This window comes from Netta rufina (assembly GCF_964035555.1).
Source record: "Netta rufina genome assembly, chromosome: 5".
Lineage (NCBI taxonomy): Eukaryota > Metazoa > Chordata > Aves > Anseriformes > Anatidae > Netta > Netta rufina.
Window position 1 is genome coordinate 19,363,126 of NC_140128.1, and position 21,755 is coordinate 19,384,880.

Here is a 21,755-nt window from a genome sequence, read left to right on the forward strand (position 1 = left end):
TGCCTTGCTCATAACAAAGTAACAGCAATTCCAAAAATAGCAAGCCTCATAATAAAATGTTATTGAGGAGCCTGAATTTCAATATAAAAGGGACTCTGCTGTACTCAAGGGCTTACTAGATACAAATGCATACTTTAAAAAAGTTGTATTAAAGTCATGTCGGTGGCTGAGTTACGGGGGCGACACGAGATGCTACTTCAGGAAGCAGCTGAGCCCAAGGTCCCCAGGAAACTTTTAGGCAGATGTGGCTGGATTTAATCCCGTCAGGTGGCTGGGGCCAGGCGACTAGAAAGCCCTGAGAAGCTTCCAAAAGCTGCTGGTGAGGGTGGGACAGCGCAGAGGCCCCATCTTCTGAGTTTCAGGGGATGGGGTGACCTCTCTAAAGCAAGGGAGGAATGCCAGTCTGCAGACCAGCCCTACTGAGGGAAACCAGGCCCCACACTCACCTCAAGGCCCTGCTGGGTCTCCTGCTACCTGGGTGTTGCTGATTTCTGCTCACTTCTTTGTCCCCACCATTTTGGGCCACACAGGAGCTGCTGGAGAGCCTCAGCGCAAGCCAGCCCCAGTGCTGACAGGAGCAGACATGGGGCGCGGGCCCCAACATGGCTGCCGCCTCTGGCACCCGCACCTCTGAGGGGAAGGAAGCAGACAGAGGAACAAAATGAACCTCTCAGCAGGGCAGGCGAAGCACCAGCGGTGCCTAAAGGCACCTGCAGCTCCGTCACCTCCCCAGGGTGATTTTGGCAGGTGGCAGCTCCTGTGCTGGGGCAGGGGGAGGCACAGCAGTCCTTCTGGTGCCCAGCATCGCTGAGACAACGGCAGATCTGAGCACATTAAAACAAATTTGTCAAAAGCACTACATGAGATGAATCCAAACACTGGTCACGGTGTTGATTTATTTGTTCGCGATGTTTTATTTTCTCTCAAGGTTGTTTTTCTTAACTCCTTTCTTGTTGTTTATCAACTCTGGGGCCTGGCCTAAGTCTGTTTATGGTTTTGGCAATTTGCATATAAGAGCATGTTCTCATATTATTACCAACCATGAACTTAATCTGCTATTTGTACTCAGTCTGGCTATCATTCCTGCACTCCAGGAACCTTCTTCTGGAAACTATTAAGTACGCTCTTTACCTTTTCTCCTCCGTGCGAGTTACACTAGTCCTTGACACTTCAAATGTCCTTGGGATGTTCAAATCTGCATGATCCTACTGTTACGTCTCCTGCATGCGTTTCTGGTTTTGTCTAAGTTAAACAGCTATTTAAGAATACCACCCAGAGATCTGCCCCGAGGCTGGGTAGTTATGAGTAGCAGGGGGTGTGGGAGGATGTGGGCAGGCACACTGGGCACTGGGCACCACTGGTGTTTTCGAACTTCACCCCTGAACAAGTGCAGAATCCTGAAAAACTTGTGAAATATTCAAAAAAGTATGCTGTCACCTGGCAGTTTTAGAGCAATGCAAGTCACTGCAACATGTTGGGGCTTGGCCCGTGTCTACTGGGCCCTGTTCGGTGCTGCTCAGCACCCTCAAGGGGAAGAGGAGGGGCCGGGATCTCACAGCAGGCTCTGAGGCTGAACCTGAGCGCCAACCCATGCCACTGTCAGTCACCCTTATATCCAAGAAGAAACAATGAGGAGGCTTGGGTTCAGTCCCTGGGGTTTTGGAGGTGGGATGCAGAGGATCTGAGGCCTGCTACATGCCAGCCAAAAGGCGATATTGACAGCATATGAGGGGGTCGAGCTGGGGTTGATACTGAAGCACAGCTCCTCCTGGCACCCCGACTGCTGGTGCTGGATGTTCACAGCGAGGGTCCCCTCTGCACAGTGTCGCTTTTTCCATTTGCCCTTTCTAAGTCCACTTTCCCAGACCTTTTCCATCTATTTTTTCCCTAAATGCCATCTGAAAAAAGGAGGCTTGTGCTTTTCTAGCTACTTGAGGAGACAGAGCAAGCACATGCACGCCTGACTCCTGTAAGTGTGGGCAGTGGCCCACATCTCTCCTCGCTCATCCTTATAGGTCATTACCAAGTAGTCCTTGTGGTACTTCAGCCTTTATGCCTCTCTCACATGCCCCCCAGCTCTAGCAGAGGCCCCCAAAATGCCAGACCTTCCCTCCCAGGAGCCTCTTCTGGCCTTCAAATAACCCTTGTGTGCCAACTGGCTTTGTTAAGGGCAATTGGGAACATCTCCGGCCGCCCTGCCAGGGCTGGGGGCAGGATTAACTAGCTGGAGGAAATGAGAGGTGAGTGTTTGCCTCATACAAGGCTTCCAAGGGAGATCAGAGCCTGGCTCACAAGGTTATCTGTGAGCAGGGATGTAGGCTGGAAAAAAGCCATTAGCTCAATTAGGTTTAATAAAGGCATAATTGCCTTAATTGTAGCCAGCCCCATGCCTGCAGGGTCTGTGCATGGGGCAGGTGGAGGAGCCGAGGGCTCAAGGGCTGCGCTCCTGGCTCCCGCCTGCCCCCAGGACCCTTTCCTGGGAGAAGCAGCACTAAAAGCTGGCCAGCAAAGTGCCCCTGTTCCGAGCTGGCTCCCCACAAGTGGAACAGGAGCCATCTCCTTCCTGCTGTTTCCCTAAGGACACACCAGACTGCCTAAATCCTACATGTTCCTCCTCTAGCCTAGCTCCTGTGCCTGGCTCCCCTGCTGCTGTGGCACTACGGCCCCCCCAGGAGCTCACAGCACCCGTGGGCCCAGGAAGGGCTCTGAATCCTAAATCAGCGAGCCAAGAGCATCTCCAGTGGTGCATGGAGAACAGAATTTATTTGTGTTCTCATTCCAGAAGCCTCTGCCTGCAGTAGCGGGATCGAGTTTATTTGAAGCTACAGCTTACGCAATGGAGCAAAAATAGAAGAAATTGCTGATGCTAAAGCAGAGGCAGCAGTTCGGCATGGATTTGCGTTTCCCATTGATGGCTTCAGAAGAGGAGTGTCACCAGAGTTCAGCAGCTTCATGGGGTCATTAACTGCTCTGGAGCAATATGTTTATTGCTGCTTCGATTACGGCAGCTCTTAAGTGGTGCGGCTGAACCGCGGCTGCGTGCGGCTCAGCACAGCTTGTGCAGGCAGCAAAAGGAAGTTTTCTATCTGAGGGGACGAGGAGAAGGAAAAATGATGAGCTCTGCTTGTGCACAGGGGGAAAAGAAACACTGATAGAAATTAACGAGTGGATTTTTCCGCAGCGCTCAGTGCTGCCTGGAAGGGGGCTCGCATCTTGCACCTCCATGCAAGGTGGGGAATTAATGCTGAGCTCCTGTTTTTTTTTCCTGGTTTTTGGGGGTTGAAAACTGTATTTCATACATACACAGCCTTCTTTGCTACCTGTGTTTTAGGGCTCAGGTTCCTGTTCTGGGGCTCAGGAATGTTCAATTTGGAGATCCGGCCAACCTCAGTAATGTGTTTTTTATTTTTTTTCAGCAGTTCTGTCACAGCTGCCAGATAGACACCAAACAGCTGAATCATTCATGAGCCCATCAGCAGAGCACGAGGCATTAGGCAAAGGAAACAGCAGGTCAGCCTTGAATTGAACGCTATTAAAAACTTTCATTAAAGTTCTGGAAGAGAGCAGTGGGAGAGGTGAGAGGGGGAAAAGGAAATAAATTATAATATTGATCACGTTTGTGGATCGGGACGGAGCAGGAGCGATGGAAAACACAAGGAAGGACAAACCGGGAATTAGCCTGGGATATCGCAGAAAGCTGGGCGTTTAAATGGAACAAGATTTAATTTAGATAAATATCAAATAATGCCTGTCAGTGCTTGGCAAGCGTGCCACTAACAGAGGAGTGACGTGTGGGAGAAGGAAGAGCTGAGAGCAGAGGCTGCAGACGCTCGGGGTTTGCTCCATGTGCCCTTGGAGCAACACCTCTGCGGGGCTGGGGAGCGCAGGGCCCCCTCTCCAGCCCTTCAGATGTCAGTCTGTCACCACGTCAGCTGCTATTTCGGAGGGACAGTGCTGGCACCCTCCCAGAGCGCTGCCAGCCATTGCTGTCCCCGTCACAAGAGCTTAGCCTGGTGGCCTCATATTTTGGGTCATCATTTCCCAATGCATGGAGTGCTGCGTCCCCAAACAGGCAGCAAGAAATCAAAGTGTATAAAGCGACGTGAGGGAAACAACCAGGCAATAAAGGCTGCGCGGGAAGGTTACAGGAGGATTAACCAGGCAGCTCTCTGAGGAGAGAGGAGGTTTTATCGCAGCTGAGATATGTGCCGGGAGGACAGCAGGGGACAGCAGCATGGATGCAACCACCTCCTGTCATCAGCGAGGTGCAATTAGGCAGGGGCAGCCTAATTTGTTTGCAGAGGAAGCAGCTGAACAGTCACGGGGCACCTCCAGGTTAACGAGGCTGCCTTGGTCCCGAGCTAATCCCGGGCTGGGGAGCTCGCAAAGCCTCTGAGGGTGACGTGGAGACACCAAGGGACATCTCTCTGCTGGGAAGGGAGAGGGCCCTGGCTCTCTCTGGAAGGACCCAGCACGTTTGCACTGTGCTGGGCTCCTGGGCTCGTCCCTAAAGGTGCCACAGCATTTCTGAGCCAAGAAGTAGAAACCTGTGTCCCTGTGGGTGGTGTGAGGATGGGGGCACTCAGCCTGCAGCTGCCCAGGTGAAAAAGACAAGAAAAAAGCCTGGAAACGCCTGATGCTCAGCAGCTCCTTTCCTGCGGGGGGGAGCTGTAAGCCAGAGAGCTGCTGGTCCCCATGGCCTCCGCGCGTGCAGCACCCTTTGGGTTGAGGCAGGCAGCCAGGAAAGCAAGCTGCCTTTGCAGCGAGGACTCCAAATACCCAGCACACTTCCCGAGCTGCTGTGCCTGAGCGATTCACTCAGCGGATTTGTTGGGCACTGGCGTCCCTGTTGTCTGTGTGACTACAGCTCATTTGAGAGCATCGCCCTCCCCGCGAGGAGTTTAACTTTTCCAGAGCCACCACATAAATCCCCTCCCTGTTGCTGCCTCCTCTCCAGCCTCTGCCCTGGCTTTTTCGGCACACCCATGCCTCAGTTCAGCATCACATCACTCGAGGCATCTCTTGTCACTGCCGTGACAGCAGCAGGGCTCCCAGGGGTGCGGAACAGCCGGCGTCTTCTCCCAGGGGTGCAGGCACTGCCACCACAGCAGCACACAGCAGCCCCATGCGGGACAGGGGATGTGCTGCCATGGTTTAAAAACAGGATGGGAGCTCACAGCCTCCTGTGGCCCCCAGGCAAAGGGGGGCGTTGGGAGCCCTGGGTTTTGGGGAGCAGGTGCTGGGGGTCAGAGCTCAGCAGTGAGCTCACTCAGGGCTGCGAGGTCCTTCCTGCACCGAGGGCGACTGAAGCAGGGCTGCACCACCAGGCTCGTTTCGTTCTGCTGCGGGAGCCGCTCAGTGGAGGAAGCGAGCAGGGAAGAAGGGGAACAAACCCACGGCCTCCCAGCAAGGAGCGTGGTTTAGTGCGTTCACAGCAGGGAAGGGTAGATGATCCGGTCCCCTGTGCCATTTCCCAAGCACAGTGTGTCTGTTGCATCCTGTGATGGAGGGTATCATCCTCTGCTCCCTCTCTCCACCACTGCAGCCTCAGTCAGCCTGAGCCCAGCAGGGAAACGAGGACATTACAACATTCCCCACCAAAGGGAAGCTTTTGAAACAGCAAGAGAACAGGGCACCAAGACCTTGCTGGGGGAAGATTGCTCCCCGTTAAGTGGAAGAAACAGAAAGGGCATGTTTGTGAACTGGTGTGGGGTTAGATGCAGCCCTGCAGGGGAGCACAAAATACTCAGGCTTTCTTGAAAGTCTGCAGAAATGGAGTGACTGCTCCTAAGCAGGACTTCTACAGAAATTATTGTTGTATCTGTTTTCCCCTTTATCCTCAGCACATTGCTCTGGCCCCCACATGGCACAGAGAGAGCAGAGCGTCAGCTGAGCTAACTGCTGTGAGCAGCAAAGTTGTGCAGCCCAAACCTCCAGGGCTGGGGGGAAGGAAAGAGAAACTGGGGCTGGTGCCCCAAGAGGTGGCAGCACCCAAGGGCCCGAGGCTGCACAGCCCGGGGGGAGGCTGTGAAACGGTGGCTGCAGCTCCACCGGGCACTGCAGAAGGCAACTCACACAAGAACAAAATGGCTTTCAAGCAACTGCTTTGTGCCGAAAGACACCGTGCTACGGCCTTCCCAGGTGCCACCCCACAACAGCCCTGCAGACGGGGGGCTTCAGTTCCCCTTGGGGGAAACGCAGCGGTTCCTGCTTCCAGCCCAGTGCATTCAGCCGGGCTCTGCCAGCTAGCCAGGGGCCAGCAGCGACACGGCTGAGGCTTGGAGGATGAAGGCAAGCACGAGGCTCGGTGGCACAGGGCTTGGCGACACCAAGGGAAGCAGCTTGGATCAGAGCCACCTGAATTACAGGAGCGGAGATCTCAGCAGGCAGAGCTGAGCCCCGAGAGCCACCGAGTGGCCGTGCCCATCAGCTGCAGGCAGGCGTTCCCACCTGGCTGGGTACAGCTGCTGTGGGCAATGCTCAACCCGACAGCCCAAAGGACAGCACAGGGCAGCTCTGCTCCCTTTTTCACACATCCGTGGTGCAGGGTGGGTGCAGACAACACCACAGCACGGAGGGCAAACGCCCAGCACCCAGCAGCACGGAGCACAGAGCACCCACACACGCGACCTCGTTCATCCCGCAGCCAGGTCCTGGAGGAACTGAGGAACCCACAAAACCCACACAGCTCATGTTGTCCCCTTCATTTTGCTACACAGTGTAAGTACAGAATCGTAAGCTTTATTTTCCTATTGGCCAGCAACTTAAACTGGGTTAAAAAAAAAAAAAAAAAAAGCAATGAATATTATTACACAGAGAAAAAGTATAAAACGACTCAGTGGACACAAGCCAACTTGCTGTTCCTATCTCATTCTTCCCGGCCTCTCCCAACCCTGTACAACGTATTTCAAGGGAACAGGCAAAGGCAGCTAAGAAGATATGCTTAAGAAACTAGAAATATTGCTTCAAGCAACATGCTCAATATTTTCCTCGTAGTTAGTAGTCAATACTTGTCAGGAACCTGAATATAAAACAAGAAATAATTTAGAGGTTTCTCCTTTAGATCATTACACAATAATTTAGATTTCTTTCCCCTCTTTCCTGCTGCTGTGGGACCAAGGATCCAGCTCAGCTCCTCCGCCTCTCTTTTCGCATTAGTGTTAAGGATTATTTCACGGTGCCGATGTTGATGGGGGAGTTTCAGATTTACCTGCTCAGAATTTTAACTTGTCACCCTTTGCACCCCCCCCCCCGGCAGGAGCCAGTCCTGGATTTCTGCTCTGTGAATCAAAACCCCCACAACGCTGCAAGCCCCTTTAGGGCTCTGGGTGACTTTGCAGGTGTTAACTGCCTGCTGCCAAGGGACAGGGCACCACCAAAAGGCCAGGAGAGTGAATAAATTACTTAGCTCATAAAAGGGCTTCTCTTCAGTGCCTAGAAACCTCAAATCCGTGCAGCCCTTTCTGCTTCAGGGTTGTACCAGGCCTACTGGGATGGTGAAAACAAGATTCCTGATGAGAACCCTTTCCAGGACAATTAGGAAGAAAACAACCCAAACCCCCGGGACAGGAGAGACACAGAAGATCCTATGAATTCAGGCTGGCATGACAGTGGCACTAAGTCAATGGCAACAGTCATGTCAGTGTCCTGTATGTATCCAGGATCCCAGTGCAGAAATAATAGTTAATTAAATCTATTTAATTAATCAGACAGTTAAACCCAGCACTATTTACCAAATACACTGGGGCGACTGGGTGAAGCTGACTCTAATGGTTACTGCTGGGATGGTCTGGAAAGCTGGCTTCTAGATCTCATTAAAGCCAGAAAACCCTCATCTGATTAATGAGCTCCTTGGAGGCTGCTACAACATTTGTATATATTCATTTCCCACCCAAGAGAGAACAAGCCTGGAGGTTTTAATTAGACCGTCGAGCCCGGGGTGTGCCTCAACATGCAAGAGACGTGGTAAGGTCTTTGCAGGAACCAAACAGGCCAAGTGGTAGCGAGACACCTCGGCTCCACAGGCAGACCAGCTCTTCACCAAACCTCAGCAGGGGGTAGGCAAGAAACAACCGAGAGTTTTCTCATTCACACTGGGAGCCACTACCTAAACCAGACCAGACCTAAAAGAATCAGAAAGTAGCCAAATGTCTTTGATCTAGAACCCAAGGAGGCAGCAGGCTTCTCATGGTTCCCGATGGCACTGTGTTGCAGGGAAGCTTCAAGGAAGAGAAGGAAGGATTGCTGAGAAATCCTAAGGCACCCACGTTGTGGCAGCATTGGAGTCGTGACAAGATTTCAGCTGCACCAAGTTGTGTTCCCGAGCAGCAGAGAGCACAGTTCCTGCAGCAAGCTACCAGGCATGCATCCTCTCATAGGGAGACCAGCTGTGTTAGGACTTCAGTGCACACGCAGAGGGGGAGAGAGAAATCTCTGCTGCATGAGAGACTCAGCTCTGGCTCCAGCCCAGCGCAGAAACATCATCTGTCCTCACAGTCAATGCCCGGTGCTGCTGAGCCACTTCTCAGAGAGTAAATTGTGACTCTTGCGTAGCATCCCGATACCTTCGTGTATGCTCAGGAAGAGCCCCGGGAGAAATGGCCCTAGATAAATCTTGCTTTGTAGTTATAATCAAGGGACTGTTGCTAAAGCTTCCAGCAGAAGACCCGCAGCTCTTGCTTCTTGCCAATGAAGAGGCCTCGCTGAACTCCCGGCTGCCTTGTACACAACGAGGAGGGCGACCTTCCCCTGAAGGGGCAGGTAAGGCTGTTGGAGAGGCATTTAAGGGTAGAGCCAAGTCCTCAGGTTGCAGACTCTTCTGTGGTGATGGTGGAGGGTAGTGAGGTTGGCAGGCACTAAGGGAGTGGCAGAGGGGGAGCTGACGGAGTTCCCACAGCTATTAATATGGTTCCGGCTTCAAACTCCTGTACAAGCAGCAGGTGAAAATCATCCCAAAGATCTACAGGGTAGAAGGAGGAGAGAGGAACGCATGAGAAAACAGAATGGATGCAGCGGAGGCAGCAACTTGCAAACAGTCTGGCCTCAGACTGGAGTGGCAAACTAGCTCTGGCCTGGGGATACAGCTCTCCAGCTTGCAATGAACAGGAGAGAACATAATCGGTGCTAATCCTCATAATTAATCACCAGCAGCTTCTCTAGAATGTAATTTGGCTACTTGCCAGGACAGAAAGGAAGACGAGCAGCTCCCAGACACATCTGCATCTGGAAGTACAGAATATTCTGGCTGCCTTCCCCCCTAAAACAGAGTGGCAGCATCCATGTCCTACCCCCCTTGTCCTTCTCCTTCTCCCTGATCGTTCGCTGACCCTCAGTGCCACTCCTCAGTACCACAAAGCCAGGGGAGGAACTTTGGGTTACTTAACAGGAGCTAATGAACGGGGGTAGGGAGCTCCTCCAGCAATTTAGCTGCACGGGCAATCATGGCACATCCCCACAAGAGGTCTCTCTCAGGCTGCCAAAGCACCAGCCACGGCCAGCACTACATTTCTCACAGCCCTGGAGCAGAAATCTGTCTCCCCAGAGCCAGAAGTATCACGGACAGGCAGAAGAGGCTCTTGCTTTGGAAGTAGTGAATCTTGGGGGTCACTGAAGTACCTGGCAACTTCTTACATGGCAACTTCTTTTTGCCAGGCAAGGAAAACCTGAAATGTTCAATTTTATTTTTTTTCCATCCCTCAGTTCTAGGGTTCCTTTAACCTCAGCCCAGCAACCCCAAAACACGTGATCCTTTTACCTGCACACAAGCAATGCTGATCCCTACTGCACCGATGATTTTCAGATGCTCTTGAATGAAGTTTTCCAGCTTGGTAATACAACCGCTCTGCAAGGGGAGGGAGGAGGAGGGACAGGGAAAATCATCTTTAATTTAACCTTGTCTGTCTCCCTTTAAGACAGCAGTTGCAGCCCCTGAAAAGCAGTTGTCTGTGAGCACCCCAATTCCTCCCACTGCTACTTCTGAGAGCCCTGAGTTTTAGCGTGGAGCTGGAAAGCCAGGCACTGCCTGCCTCGGCCTTTCACTTGCACCCTTGGCTGGCAGCATGATCTTACCCTCCCAGTTTCAGGCCCAAGTTTTTGTTGTCATAAGGCAAAAAATAAAGCAGTAAGAGAATTTTCTGGAAGAGTTCCCTTTAAATAATTAAACTGTTTAATCTAATGAGGCAGGTTTTCCATGGTAACATCGGGGGATTTATTGTGTAGGCTGCAGCAGTGCCCCAAGGGTGCTGGGGGCCCTCCAGCCCCAGGAGTTTACACTGAACACAGACACCCACACACACGCAGAGAGGGAAGGAGCGAGCATGCAGCTCTCTGGGGAGGGGTGGCAAAGGCCTCTCATTTCCCATGCCTGTATTAGGTCGAGAGTCAGCCCCAGCTGCCCTGATCCGAAACAATTGCTCCTGCGTCCTGATCTGACCCTCTTCTACTACCCCAAAATAAAATCCGCTCTGAGCTCTGACTTAGACACTGAGCTGCCTGGCTTAGTGGCAGATGGTGTTCACCCTCCTAACTTCCGAGCCATGCTCAAAGCACAGACTCTGAGAAGAAATACCTGCTCTGAAGGGGCCATCTCTTCTCCCACAGCCCTCCTCAGCTGTAGGGAGCAGCTACTCAGCTCCTCTGGGATTCAATTTGCTTCTTCTGGAAGAGAAACAAGCCCCTCCTGCCCAGCTCCAGCCTCTTTTCAGTCCTGACCGGAGACCACTGGAACTGGCCCTGTCACGTTCAGGGCGCAGAACTATCTCCGTTTGCCCCTGCCCAAGTAGCAGCTGTACCAAATGGAGGGCTCAAACCCAAGGCTCCGGCCAGAAGCAACAACCTCTCCCAATCCCCCGTCACCAGCACACTCTGTAATAACCAATATAATCTACTATTTTTCTCTTTATCTAATAAAGCAGTGCAGAACATCTCCTTGCTTTCTTTCCCAATTCCCAAAGTCTCTGTTCTGCTGCCTTTGCAATCCTCTCTTACAAATTAGGTTCCCTGCAAAAGCCAAAAGCAGTCCTGAGACAGATTTGAAATATCTTCCTTGCCCAGCCCACAGCCCCGCCTGTGAAATGCAGACCATTTATCCCATGCCATATTTACTGGCCATTGGCTCTGATCCCACGCTGGCAGCCATGAAGACACATTTCTGTAAGAGCAGCCTGCATGCAGGAACCCAGACACTCTGACTCCTCTATTTTATTTTTTCTCTTCCCTGAAGCTTTTCAGACTGAGCCTGGAAGGCTGAATGCTCAACTAGAGAAATAAATCACCAACAGTGTGCAGAATCAACCCAACACCCTCACTTCCAGCCCACCACCTTCGCGTACTTTGTGACAGGAGGCTCTGAAGCCCCTTTTGATTTTTACCTCTTTGTAGATGTTGGAAGGATGGTCCCTTCGGCCACACAGGTCGGTTATCGTCTTACAGCAGCTGTCTGGGACTTTCCGTCCACTGGCCTCGGAGGACCTGATCCACACGCTGTCAGCCCAGTCCGTGTAGTTGTTGCTCCCACAGCACTTGAACTGCCAGCACACAGAGCACAGGCTGAGCCTGCGAGCACCGCAGCCTCCTCCTCCCTCCAGCCTCCCCACATCAAGCCCTGGGCTTCATCCTCCTTCGTAGGAGACTTTGCTGGAGCCTCCAACAATCTCACTGGCATGGGTTCTTCTAGACTGCTGTAATTATCAGCAACCTTTGTTTTAAAAATTGCCCAAATGGCCATTAATAGCAGCTGCATCCCTCTTTCAGTAGCTGTGACTTTTTGTTACTGCTGGGATGCAACCAGAGGGCACCTGCAGCTGCCTCAGCGCCTAACTACCCAGCTGGAGAGTGCCAGCAGTGGTAACAGGGCAAGTTTAATTACCAGTCACTGTCGCACACGCACCTGGTCACAGGGCATCGTGCACAGCAGCCCCACACTTTGAAACTGCTGCACCCGTGCCTGCCCACAAGCACCCTTTCTGCGAAAAAGCCTGTCAGACCTGTGACAGCCCTACCCTGAGCCAGCCCTGAGCCAGGCACAGCTAGCAACAGCAGCAGGAATGCTCTTCTTTCATTACATCTTGCTCTCTGGGGTACTGAAGAGCTTAATGAAAAATGTCAGCAATTTTTCCAAAGCTTTAATGTGGGAAGGCGAAACAGCTGTCAGAGTGACTTGGCAGCTCCAGTTCACTCTGGGAGCAATTCAGGTATAACTTACACCCTGCTGGGGGTCCGATTCAGAGGTTCCCCCATGAAATTCTGCTGGTAGTGCACCCAGCCTGCCTTCAGGCAGAGGCAGCAGCCTGTATGCTGGGTACTGAGAGCTCACAACGCTTTTTGTGGGTTTGGTTTGAAGCCCTGCAATTCTCCCCAGCCCCAGCAATACCCACCTCCTGCTGCAGTTTGTCCACTGCGCCGGTAACGCTCTCTTCTCCCTCCTTGCGGTACTTCTGGGTCATGGTGTTCTTCAGGTTTTGCTTCAGCTCCATACTCAGCTGGACAGAAGAGACAAGTGGGATAAGATCACCAGGCAAGCTCAGCACCCCCAGAGAGACCCAGAGCCCTGCACGTTTCATTGCCTCTGCTCCAGGAGAACAGAAAGCCTCACAGAAGCTACAGCTTCCTTCGAGGTCATCCTCCCAGGTAGGACTGAACCGGTTTCCAGCAGGCACGTGAGCTTATTTCCAGTTGACTAAAGACCATGCCTCCATTTTTGTGACTGGAAGGAAGTGCCTCTGGGACAAATTTCAGCCTGTGCTACACATCACCATACAGGTCCTCACCTCGCATATGCAAGAGATTGCCAAGACATGCTTGCATCAGAACAGAACACAAAACTGTGCCTGCTTGAATACAAACGTGTCCACGAGATCCACATGCAGCCTTCTGTCTCTGAAGCTTGTGACAAAATACTAAAACCCAATCTGTCTATTCAGGAGCAGGAAGAAAGAGTCCTGGGCACACTGGACTGAAGCCATACAGTCTGAATAGCTCTCGCATCGACATCAAAAAGGATGGCACGGGAGGGGATTAAGGATGTGATTGCAAGAGTATTCCAAGGCATTGCTTGATAACGGTGACAAATTTGTAAAGCCAGACAGATGAAGTCTGATTTTTTTTTTTTTAAGTGCATCATTTATTAAAACACTCTTGTCATAAACCACTTCGGGATTCAGGGGATTGGATTCAAACATTTCTTCCTGTGGAGGCTCTTAATCTAGCTAAATTATTCTTTACAGAGATAGCTTCTCTACACACCTTTTGTTCTATACGGTAAGTAGTAAATGAAAGGTCAGGCATCTCGTTATGCTGAACTGGGCAAAATACAGTCTGCAGTTTATTTTCCTTCGGATACACTGTTTTTTCCAACCCCATGTGTCAAGTGGGGACAACACCTACCTCACAGAGATGATATGAGGCTTCATTCATTAACATTTGCAAAATGCTTTGAGATCCTGGGCTGGGAAGCTCTACAGAAGTGCAAAGGACTTAATGTAATAAAGAGAAAGCAAGAGGTTCAGCAGCTGGAAGGCATCAGAAGCAAATAAAGAGGAGAGTCCATTAGCAGAATTATTACTTGGGAGAAAAGTGGTTACCTGCAGGCTCACAGGGAAGAACTGCAGCATGGAACAGAAACAACAAAAGAAAGGGAGTTTAGACACACACAAACGCAAGCCTTAGATACCAAAGCAAGGGCTAAAATAAAAACAGTGGCAAACAGCAAGCAGCCTGCAACCAGGAAAAAAGAGGCATTTGTCAGCCAGAGGGCAAGGGGAAAGTACAGCTATTGATCAGAGATGCCTCTGAGTGAATTAAAGCACTCAAGGCAACAGCTCTGAATATGTCATCCCTTATTTCAGCCTAACAAGGAGAATCAGCTCCTCTTCATCCTTTGGCATACATGAACCTAGTGACCTAGCACAGATAGGCCCTGGCTTCCTGCCACGCTCCCAGGATTGATCTTTCCCAGTTAAATACATACACCTGCTCCACTGCTCCCTCTTGGTTACCATCGAACAAGCGAACCTACAGCTCTCATTTGCTTCTCACAAAGTGCCAGTGCCCATTTTGTGACGCAAAGCACCAAAATAAAAAGGCAAGGAGCCTAACAGTGAGGCCAGTAGGATGGGATGTCCAGCTGCTTTTCAGACAGCCACTTGACAACAATCCTAATTCACCCTTTCCAATCAATTTCCAGACATGAGAGCAATTTCCCAGGCTGCTTGTGTCCTGGTGGCTAAACCCCCTTTGAAACCAAACCGATGATTTAAGCTTCTGCAACTGCAACGCTGCCAAGTCAGAAGTGCAGCTGCTGGGAGTCCATGCTGTTCTCCAGCCCCTCAGCTGGGCTGCTGCAGTAAAGCTCTCCAAAACTTCATGACCTGAAAGGACCTAGCAGCTGGACCACCTCTGCCAGCTCAGGAAGGAGCTGAGCAGCAAGGCCGAGCAGCCTCCCAGGTATAACCACGACTACTGTGTCAGAAGCAGGAAATAACCCAAGATCTTATTTTGTGTGGGGTGCTGAGTGAGTACAGACAGGCAGAAAGATGAACCTCAGTCAGACCCTAGGTCCCAAGCCTCCAAGCCCAATTCTGGCTGGAGAAATGGGACAATGATCAGCTGTTTTCTGTCCCTGGTTTGAGGCTCCATGACCTGTGCCCACTCACCTGCTGGTAGTAGATATAAGCCAGGATTCCAGCAATGATCTCCAGGAGAAAGATGCACAGCAACAATATGAAGTACTGTAAAATAACAGGAGAAGCAGGACGTTAGAACAGAACGTGAAGAGAAGCTTGGAGCTGGCTTATCACTAGCTGGCAAAATGCACGACACCGTCTTTGTTGGTGCTTTTCTGCAGGAGCTCTCAAAGGCACCGGTTGGGACTAGGACCTCAACATGGTGGAAAGGCAACAATCCTACAGGTGAAAAGAAAACCAAAGAAAACTGAGAAAAGGAAACCAAACACACAGTAACTGAAGACAAGCAGAAGCAAGCACGGGTTGAACTCGCACAGCCAGAGGGATGCAGAGAACGGAAAACTGCAGGCAACTGAGATAAGATCAATGGACAGAAGAGCGTGGTTGCTGGATAACCTGCTGCATACATTCAATGTCACAGAAAATATCTGCTTCAGACATCAGTACAAAAAAACCTGGAACTTCTGCTTGTTTTGATACTGTTTAGGGCACTTCATTAAGTTACTATGGAGAAACACACGTTACAATGGTGATTCAGTAAGCCAACAAAGGGCCCATTTCACCACGGACAGAGCAGACCAAGTAAGCACAAATTTAAAGCATGGATTTGTGTTCCAAGTGACCTCTGTGGGACTCAAGCACCGGCTGAAGTGCACTATCGAAGTGGATGGATTTATACTAGAACAAGGCAGTTACTTTACAGATCCAGGCTGTTCTATGGCTGCCACTAAATTCATCATTTTGTAGATGAAGCTAAAGGGGCACCAGTTCTAGCCATAACGAGGACCTCGTGCAAAGTCCCTGCAAGACTTGTCCTGCTCAGGACAGACCAAACAACACATCTCCCATTTTCTGTTTTACCCCTGAGCTTAGGAAATGGCTCTTCCCAAGGGGTGAGGCAAACAGCCCCCTGTAAGTGTGGCTAGGTGTGAAACCATCTCTCCCCAGCAGACAGAAAGGCAGCCAAGTGCTGCTCACAGCAAGGTGGATTTCTGTCCCGCAAGGGTTACTCTCTGCACTGCGCGCCCTCTTCGCCTGGTGGAGGCAGGTATTTCCGAGCTCCTTTGAGGGAGTGAAACAACAGACACAGGCACAAACGCAGCTCAGGTTTCCTCTTTCACCCCTGCTGGGATTCCGCAGCTGCAGAGGAAGGCCAGCTGGGTTTTATCTGCAGGCCAGGCTTTAATCTGAGCACACAATCTCGAGCTTTCACTCCCCAGCCCCGCTCTGCCCTGGCTGAGCACTGGAAGTCTCTGCATAGCCTTGTACAAGGTACCCATTCATACCAGGGCAATGAGTCACCCCGCAGCCTGTGGGACAGCTCAAGGCTGCTCCCGGCGCTCACAGGAGCCTGGAAGGGGCAAGAAAGGATCGGGGTGCTTTGTCACAAAGGCCTCCTTTCTTTTGTTGGGCCACGGTTATGCCCTCCTGCCCTGACATCATCCCTCTGCCACGGAAGGAGGGCGGCAGGGTGCTGAGCACCACCAATGAACTGCAAAGCTTCTTTCAGATATTCCTCCCCATGCCGTGTCGTCATGTCAGTGGCATTCAGGTGGAGCCGAGCCGGCACCACAGCTCAGCTCATCCTGCGGGCTTCCCCTGGATGGGAACAAACACATATCCAGCAGGCCTTAGGGAATTTGAGTCATGAGGCCCCTGTAAACCCTTGTGAGGGAGGGCAGTGCCTCTGCCACCCACGCATCCAACCTGCCTCTGCTGATACGCTGCATCATTAGCCTTATCTCAGCCCCGTCTCTCCCTCGGGGCCCCTTTCAGGTATCTATTACACCGTGTCATGCTGACATAAGGGAGCAGCAACTTTCACTCCGGGGACACACACACAGCACAGGGCTGCTCGCCCTGCTCTTCACCAGGAATCACAGGGCTTTCCTTGCCAAGGGCTGCCCTGAGAGGAGAGGCACGCCTGCTCTGCTGCAGGGACATGCCCCGCTCCCTCCCCAAGAAGCTGGGAAACCAGAAAGGGATGGGGGATCGCCCAAAGGCCTGTGGTAGACATGGTTGAAACCTGGTTTTTGCCTAGCCAAGACTGTTGAAATGGCTCTCTTGAGTGCAGGGCAGCAGATTTGGCATCTGAGCTGAAGTCTGAGCAGGCCTGAAGATCACTGCTGCCTCTGCCACCTGGAAAACATCAGTGTGAGAAACACCACATCTGCTGCCCGAGCCTCAAGGCAGCACCTGGCTGAGGAGGGACACAGGGAAGAAAAATGAGCAATGACAAAGAAGTAGCACAGCTGCGAGTGATGAGTAACGAAATCCTCCAGAAAGTTTTAAGTGAGCCCTCAAAACTCCGAGTTGGGTAGAAAGGCAGCTAACAAAATCCCAGGCTGCTGAGGCTCCAGCAGAACAATGAACCAACAACCAGACACATTTCCTCCCCAAACAGCAGCCAGAGCTGTCAATTGATTTTAAAAGCACTGAGGAGGCACTGGGGAGAGGAGAGCCACTTACAGCTCTCCCTCCCGTATTGACACGGGCTGCTGGTACCGAGAGAAATTGGGACAGGCTGGCACAGCCCCCGGGGCGCTGAGCGTGAGGCTGTCAGGACTGCTGTCTGAGCTCAGAGCTGGCACAGGCCCCCAGCCAGGCTCACCCAGCCCTGGCAAGCACGGCCCTAATTCTTGTGCACATTACTCACTGGCAACCAGAGCAGAGCGCGAGCACCAGGAGACAATGGGCCTGTCAGAGACAATAGGCCTGTCGCGACCAGCCACTCTGAAAGGCCGTGGTGTGAGGACTCAGAGTGACCTTTTGTTCTCGAGAGACAAGTATTAGTTTTCTGGGGCAGAATAACAAAGAAAACCCCACCGGATTTTCATCTGTAGCATCTGGCTGAGGCAAAAAAAAAAAGACAAAGGGGAATCTCTGGCATGGAAAGTAAGCAAAAGGCCAAAATGGACTGCTGCAGACCACGAGCCCAACGAACAAGCACCAGCAAAGCACTCCCTGTGTCCTTCTCCATGTTCTATTTTCCATTCCTGGCTCTACTGTGCCTCTCACAGGGATTACTGAGCCTTCAGAGCAGTGGTACAAGTGTCAGGATCTCTCATGGCTCTTCTTTCTGCTCCTCTTCCAAACTACAGAGGGGAAATGGGACGGTCAGGTGAACATGGATGTGCACAGCTGAAGGAGCTGGTGAAGGGTTACTGCAGCACCCGCTCATTACTGTGAAACCAGAGTCACCGACTGTTACTTCAGTCGCTGCGCTCACCACCATAGCTCAGCTACTAAAGAGTGCTGCACACTCCAGACTGAGGAGATTTGTGAGGAAGGAAGCAGAACAGAAACCCTAGGGCTGGTAAAAACTTTGTGTAGGTGGGTGAGCAGGGAGCCAAGGAAGTAACACAAGGAAGGGCATAAAAAAGAACCAGATTATCAAACCGTTATGACTTTTTCGAGAAAGTGAAACTAAAAACGTGGGTTTTTTTTGCCACTACAGAAAATTTTCAACGAATACTTTCTTATTTTTGGCAACCCAATGAAAAAAACATGTTAATTTTGTTTGAGCCCAGTGTCATTAAAGTCAGTTTTCTTACAGATCCCTCATACTTCCCTTTTCTTTTGGAAAATGGGAAGAGAATATTGGACAGACAGGGAAGAAGGAAGAGACAAACGCCACACTATTTGAAATTGGCCAAATCCAGACAGACTTTCTCACATACAGTGTAGACATTGTGGCTACGCTTTGTACTCCTGGAGCACATAGTGGTAAATGCATTCCTTGGGTTGATGAAAGGAAAGGCTTTGGCAGTAGGCCCCGCCACCTGTGACAAAGGCAGCAGTGCCATTAGGAGCTGGAAACCTGAGTGGCATTTGCTCTAGGACAAACAAATAGGGTTAGTGAAGAACATGACCAAGATGTTTCCTCGCCCTCACAGCATTGTTCAAGAGAAAACAAGGAGAACCTTTCACCCCAGCCCCCAAAAGCAAAACTTACCACTCTGAGCAGATTCCGACGCTCTTTGAAGGTGGCGCAGCAGCCAAGGATGCCGGTAACCATCACAACCACCCCTGCCACCACCAGAATATAAGCTGTTGCTGAATACGTGCTGGAGGAGAGCAAGCTGATGTAGTCACTCTTCTCAGCCAGGGTCCAGGTGCCCACTGCCATCACCGCCCCACCAGCCAGCTGGGTAAAAACAGAGGCAAGAGAATGAGGGGCATCCAGCGCATGAACTTCCTCGCCTCCAGAAGTGACGGAGATACCAGAATGTGCCCCAGCTCTGCAAGCTGAGCCAAAGACAACCCACCCCAAAGGAAGGACCCCCAGAGGTCTCCCTGGGATGGCGAGCAGTGCCCCGTCGAGGGCAGAGCTTCAGGGAGGCCAGCTGTGCACCCCAGGCAGGAGGAGGAGGTGCAAGCTACCTGGAGCACTTGCCCATGCACAGACCTTCCCAATCAGAGCTACACTGCTCTGGCCAAACATGAAAAGGTGACACAGCTTTCAGGGTGCGACCTACCAGCAAGCTTTCCACTGCTCAGCAAGGAACAATATTGACCTCCACTAAATGACAGCTGTGCCCCACAGCTCTTTCATACATTACACATCTAGGCAGAAAGCAGGCAAGGAGCTTTGAGCCCAGCTGGTTAAACTCTGACCCTTGCAGGGAGTGAAGACGGAGAAACCAACCCAATTGGTAGCAGTTCTTTTCTCTCTTTGCAAGCGTCATGTTTTTGGAGGGTTTTATGTCCCTTCTGGGGAGCTCAGCCCATTCTACAAACGCTAGCTAGCTGAGAAGACAGCAGGGAGATGGTATTTTTCAGGCATTATTTTCCATACTTTGTGAGGAGACCTATGAACAGCCAGAGGCCCCGGTGTCACTCCACAACTTATGCAGCTTGGGCTGGCAACTCCAAGGGATGGGATTTCATCCCTCCAAAAGAAGTGTGGGTTCCACTGATGCCAGAGCTTTTTGCCAAAGACTTCAAAGCCAATGATTCTGCACTCTTGCCACCAAAACTGCAGCGCCTCTGAAACAGGCTGAAGCTTCTTACCCAGAAAAAGAAGTTGAAGATGAAGAGCAAGTACTTGAGACAGATGGTCCCGCATGTTTCCTTCTTTTCAGTGTACTCACGCATCTTTCTGGCTTAGATAGCTCCTGGAAAGAAAAAAAAAAAGTTTGAGAAGCCAGTCAGTCATCGTGCCCCTCCTCCCAAAAGGGCAGCGTTATTCTCCTTCTGCACAGACCTCACACTCCCAGCCTTCAGCTGAACTAACACGGCGAGCGAGCCATTCCAGTGACTCCAGGGCTGCTGGGCAGTGCTCACTCAGATGAAGAGCTCTTGCATCCATCCGAGTGACCTACACAGCACGAGCCCGCACAGAGTGTGAAAGAGAGGCAGATGGTACCAGCATGTGGCCTTCCTGTGCTGCCGTCCTCCTCCTTCTGTCTCCCCGTTCTGCTGTCACTTCTGGAGATTCATTTTGCTTAAGATTAATACTTGTGGGGACAGGATCGGACCTACCGTGGTGCAAACCCAGCACTTGCTGAGACCAAGCCAAAACCACGGCTGGGTCTTTAGCAATTCTGATCACGGTTACTGTAAGGAAGTTCACTGTCGTCCATGCTCACCTCCTCCTACTCACAGTGAATGAAATCCAGAGCTGTAACCCAGCACCGGGCTGGCTGCGGCATCGCACTGCTACTTCTGAACGGGGGCACAGAAACTCTGCCTTTGGCATTTACGGAATAATCCGTCTCCAAAGAATTTCCTTTCCTCACGGACGCTCATTATAATTGCCTTAAATAGATCCCCCTCTAAGCTCTGGGTATTTTTAATCTTTACGACTGTAACTGGGAATGTTCTTGATACCCACCCAAACGCCCCATCCTCCCTGAACCCCGGCACTATGCTGGGGTAACAAATCCCCATCCTCACCCTGCTCGTTTCTCACAGCCCTGCCCAGCAGCCAGCGGTCTCCTGGGGTACTGCTCCTGGCTGCTAAAGAGGCAGCAACACAGCCACTGGCCTCAGGGGAGCTGACAGCACAAAACACCCCCGCAGGTACCAAACCACCCCGCGTCCGTGGTGGGTCAGTCCCCAGCAAAGCGTTAGGGAGCTGCTGTGCTCTGAGCTGGTTTCGCATAAGGAGGGCTGCAGCAAGTGCAGCTCCACATCACGTCGCTGTCTCCTGTCGATGCAAAAACAAATAAATAAAAAAGCAAAGCTCCCCACTGCCTGAGTGGGCAGCCAGGACAAAGGCACCGCCCAGAGCATCCCTGTCAGCTCTGTGAAGTTTGAAGAAATACAGGCGAATCCTCACCACCTCTCCCTTCCCAAGAGCTGCGTTCAAACCAAAAAACCGTCCTCTTCCTCCCCTCCCAGCCAGCAGGGAACGATACCAACATGTTGCTTTCTCTCTTTTTGAAGACCCTGCGCCCTTATCAGTGAAAGACTGTCCTGGACCAGAGAGCTCCCTGGGAGCAGGCAGGCACAGAGCTGGGCTCAGCCGGAGCCCCCTGCCACAGTCCTAACATCTGGCTGCTGGGAGGAGCAGCTGCCAATTCTGCAGCACAATTGTATTTTCTCTGCAGGAGATTGGGTCCTTTTGCTTCACTCCAGCCCACTCAGAAACCCCAGGCAGGTCTGTGCTTTAGAAACTACTGAAGCTAGCAGGGGCGTGAGGCTGAGAATGTGCCTGGCGGCCCCACCTGTGCCCCCTCGCCCTCCCCAGGCAAACGTTTTTCTCCAGGACGGTGTCTGACAAACCAGCTGGCAGCAGAAAGGGCTTCACTGGTGAAGAGAGCAGCTCTGAGCTGGTGGCACACAGCAAGACACATAACTCCCAGTCCTCTGGAAGGATCAGGAACTCCAGCAACGCTCCCGTTAATTACCATGTTGATTAATTACCGCGTTGCAGCACAGAAGCCTGGGGCAGGGGGAAGGAATGGATGCTGGTGGCACCGTGTGCTCTGACCAGACTTGTAGTGCTCAATGAGACGCTGCCTTGTTCATGAAAGGCGACAGATTTACAGCTCCCAGAGGCTCCTTTAGCCACGGAACAGGAACGGCAGCAGCCAGACAAGCTCCCACAGCAACGCACACCTGCACAGC

At 51.7% G+C, this 21,755-nt stretch overlaps 1 protein-coding gene across 5 annotated transcripts in view; it reads right to left on the minus strand.

Annotated features, from left to right (window-relative positions):
• Nucleotides 1–7,083: 7,083 nt before the first annotated feature.
• CD151 (CD151 molecule (Raph blood group)) overlaps nt 7,084–21,755 on the minus strand; it is a 29,396-nt gene continuing 14,724 nt past the window's right edge. For 4 of the 5 annotated variants that reach the window (XM_084287887.1, XM_084287884.1, XM_084287886.1 and 1 more), the window contains exons 3-9: nt 19,695–19,798; nt 18,637–18,828; nt 14,652–14,726; nt 12,375–12,479; nt 11,370–11,525; nt 9,755–9,841; nt 7,084–8,959 (exon numbers count right to left, since the gene is read on the minus strand). In XM_084287887.1, coding sequence (XP_084144013.1) covers nt 8,900–8,959; nt 9,755–9,841; nt 11,370–11,525; nt 12,375–12,479; nt 14,652–14,726; nt 18,637–18,828; nt 19,695–19,778 — 759 coding nt within the window. In that variant the 5' untranslated portion in view covers nt 19,779–19,798 and the 3' untranslated portion in view covers nt 7,084–8,899. Of the gene's footprint in view, nt 8,960–9,754; nt 9,842–11,369; nt 11,526–12,374; nt 12,480–14,651; nt 14,727–18,636; nt 18,829–19,694; nt 19,799–19,887; nt 19,955–21,755 lie in introns of those variants that run through there. The other variant, XM_084287888.1, reaches the window with a different exon arrangement.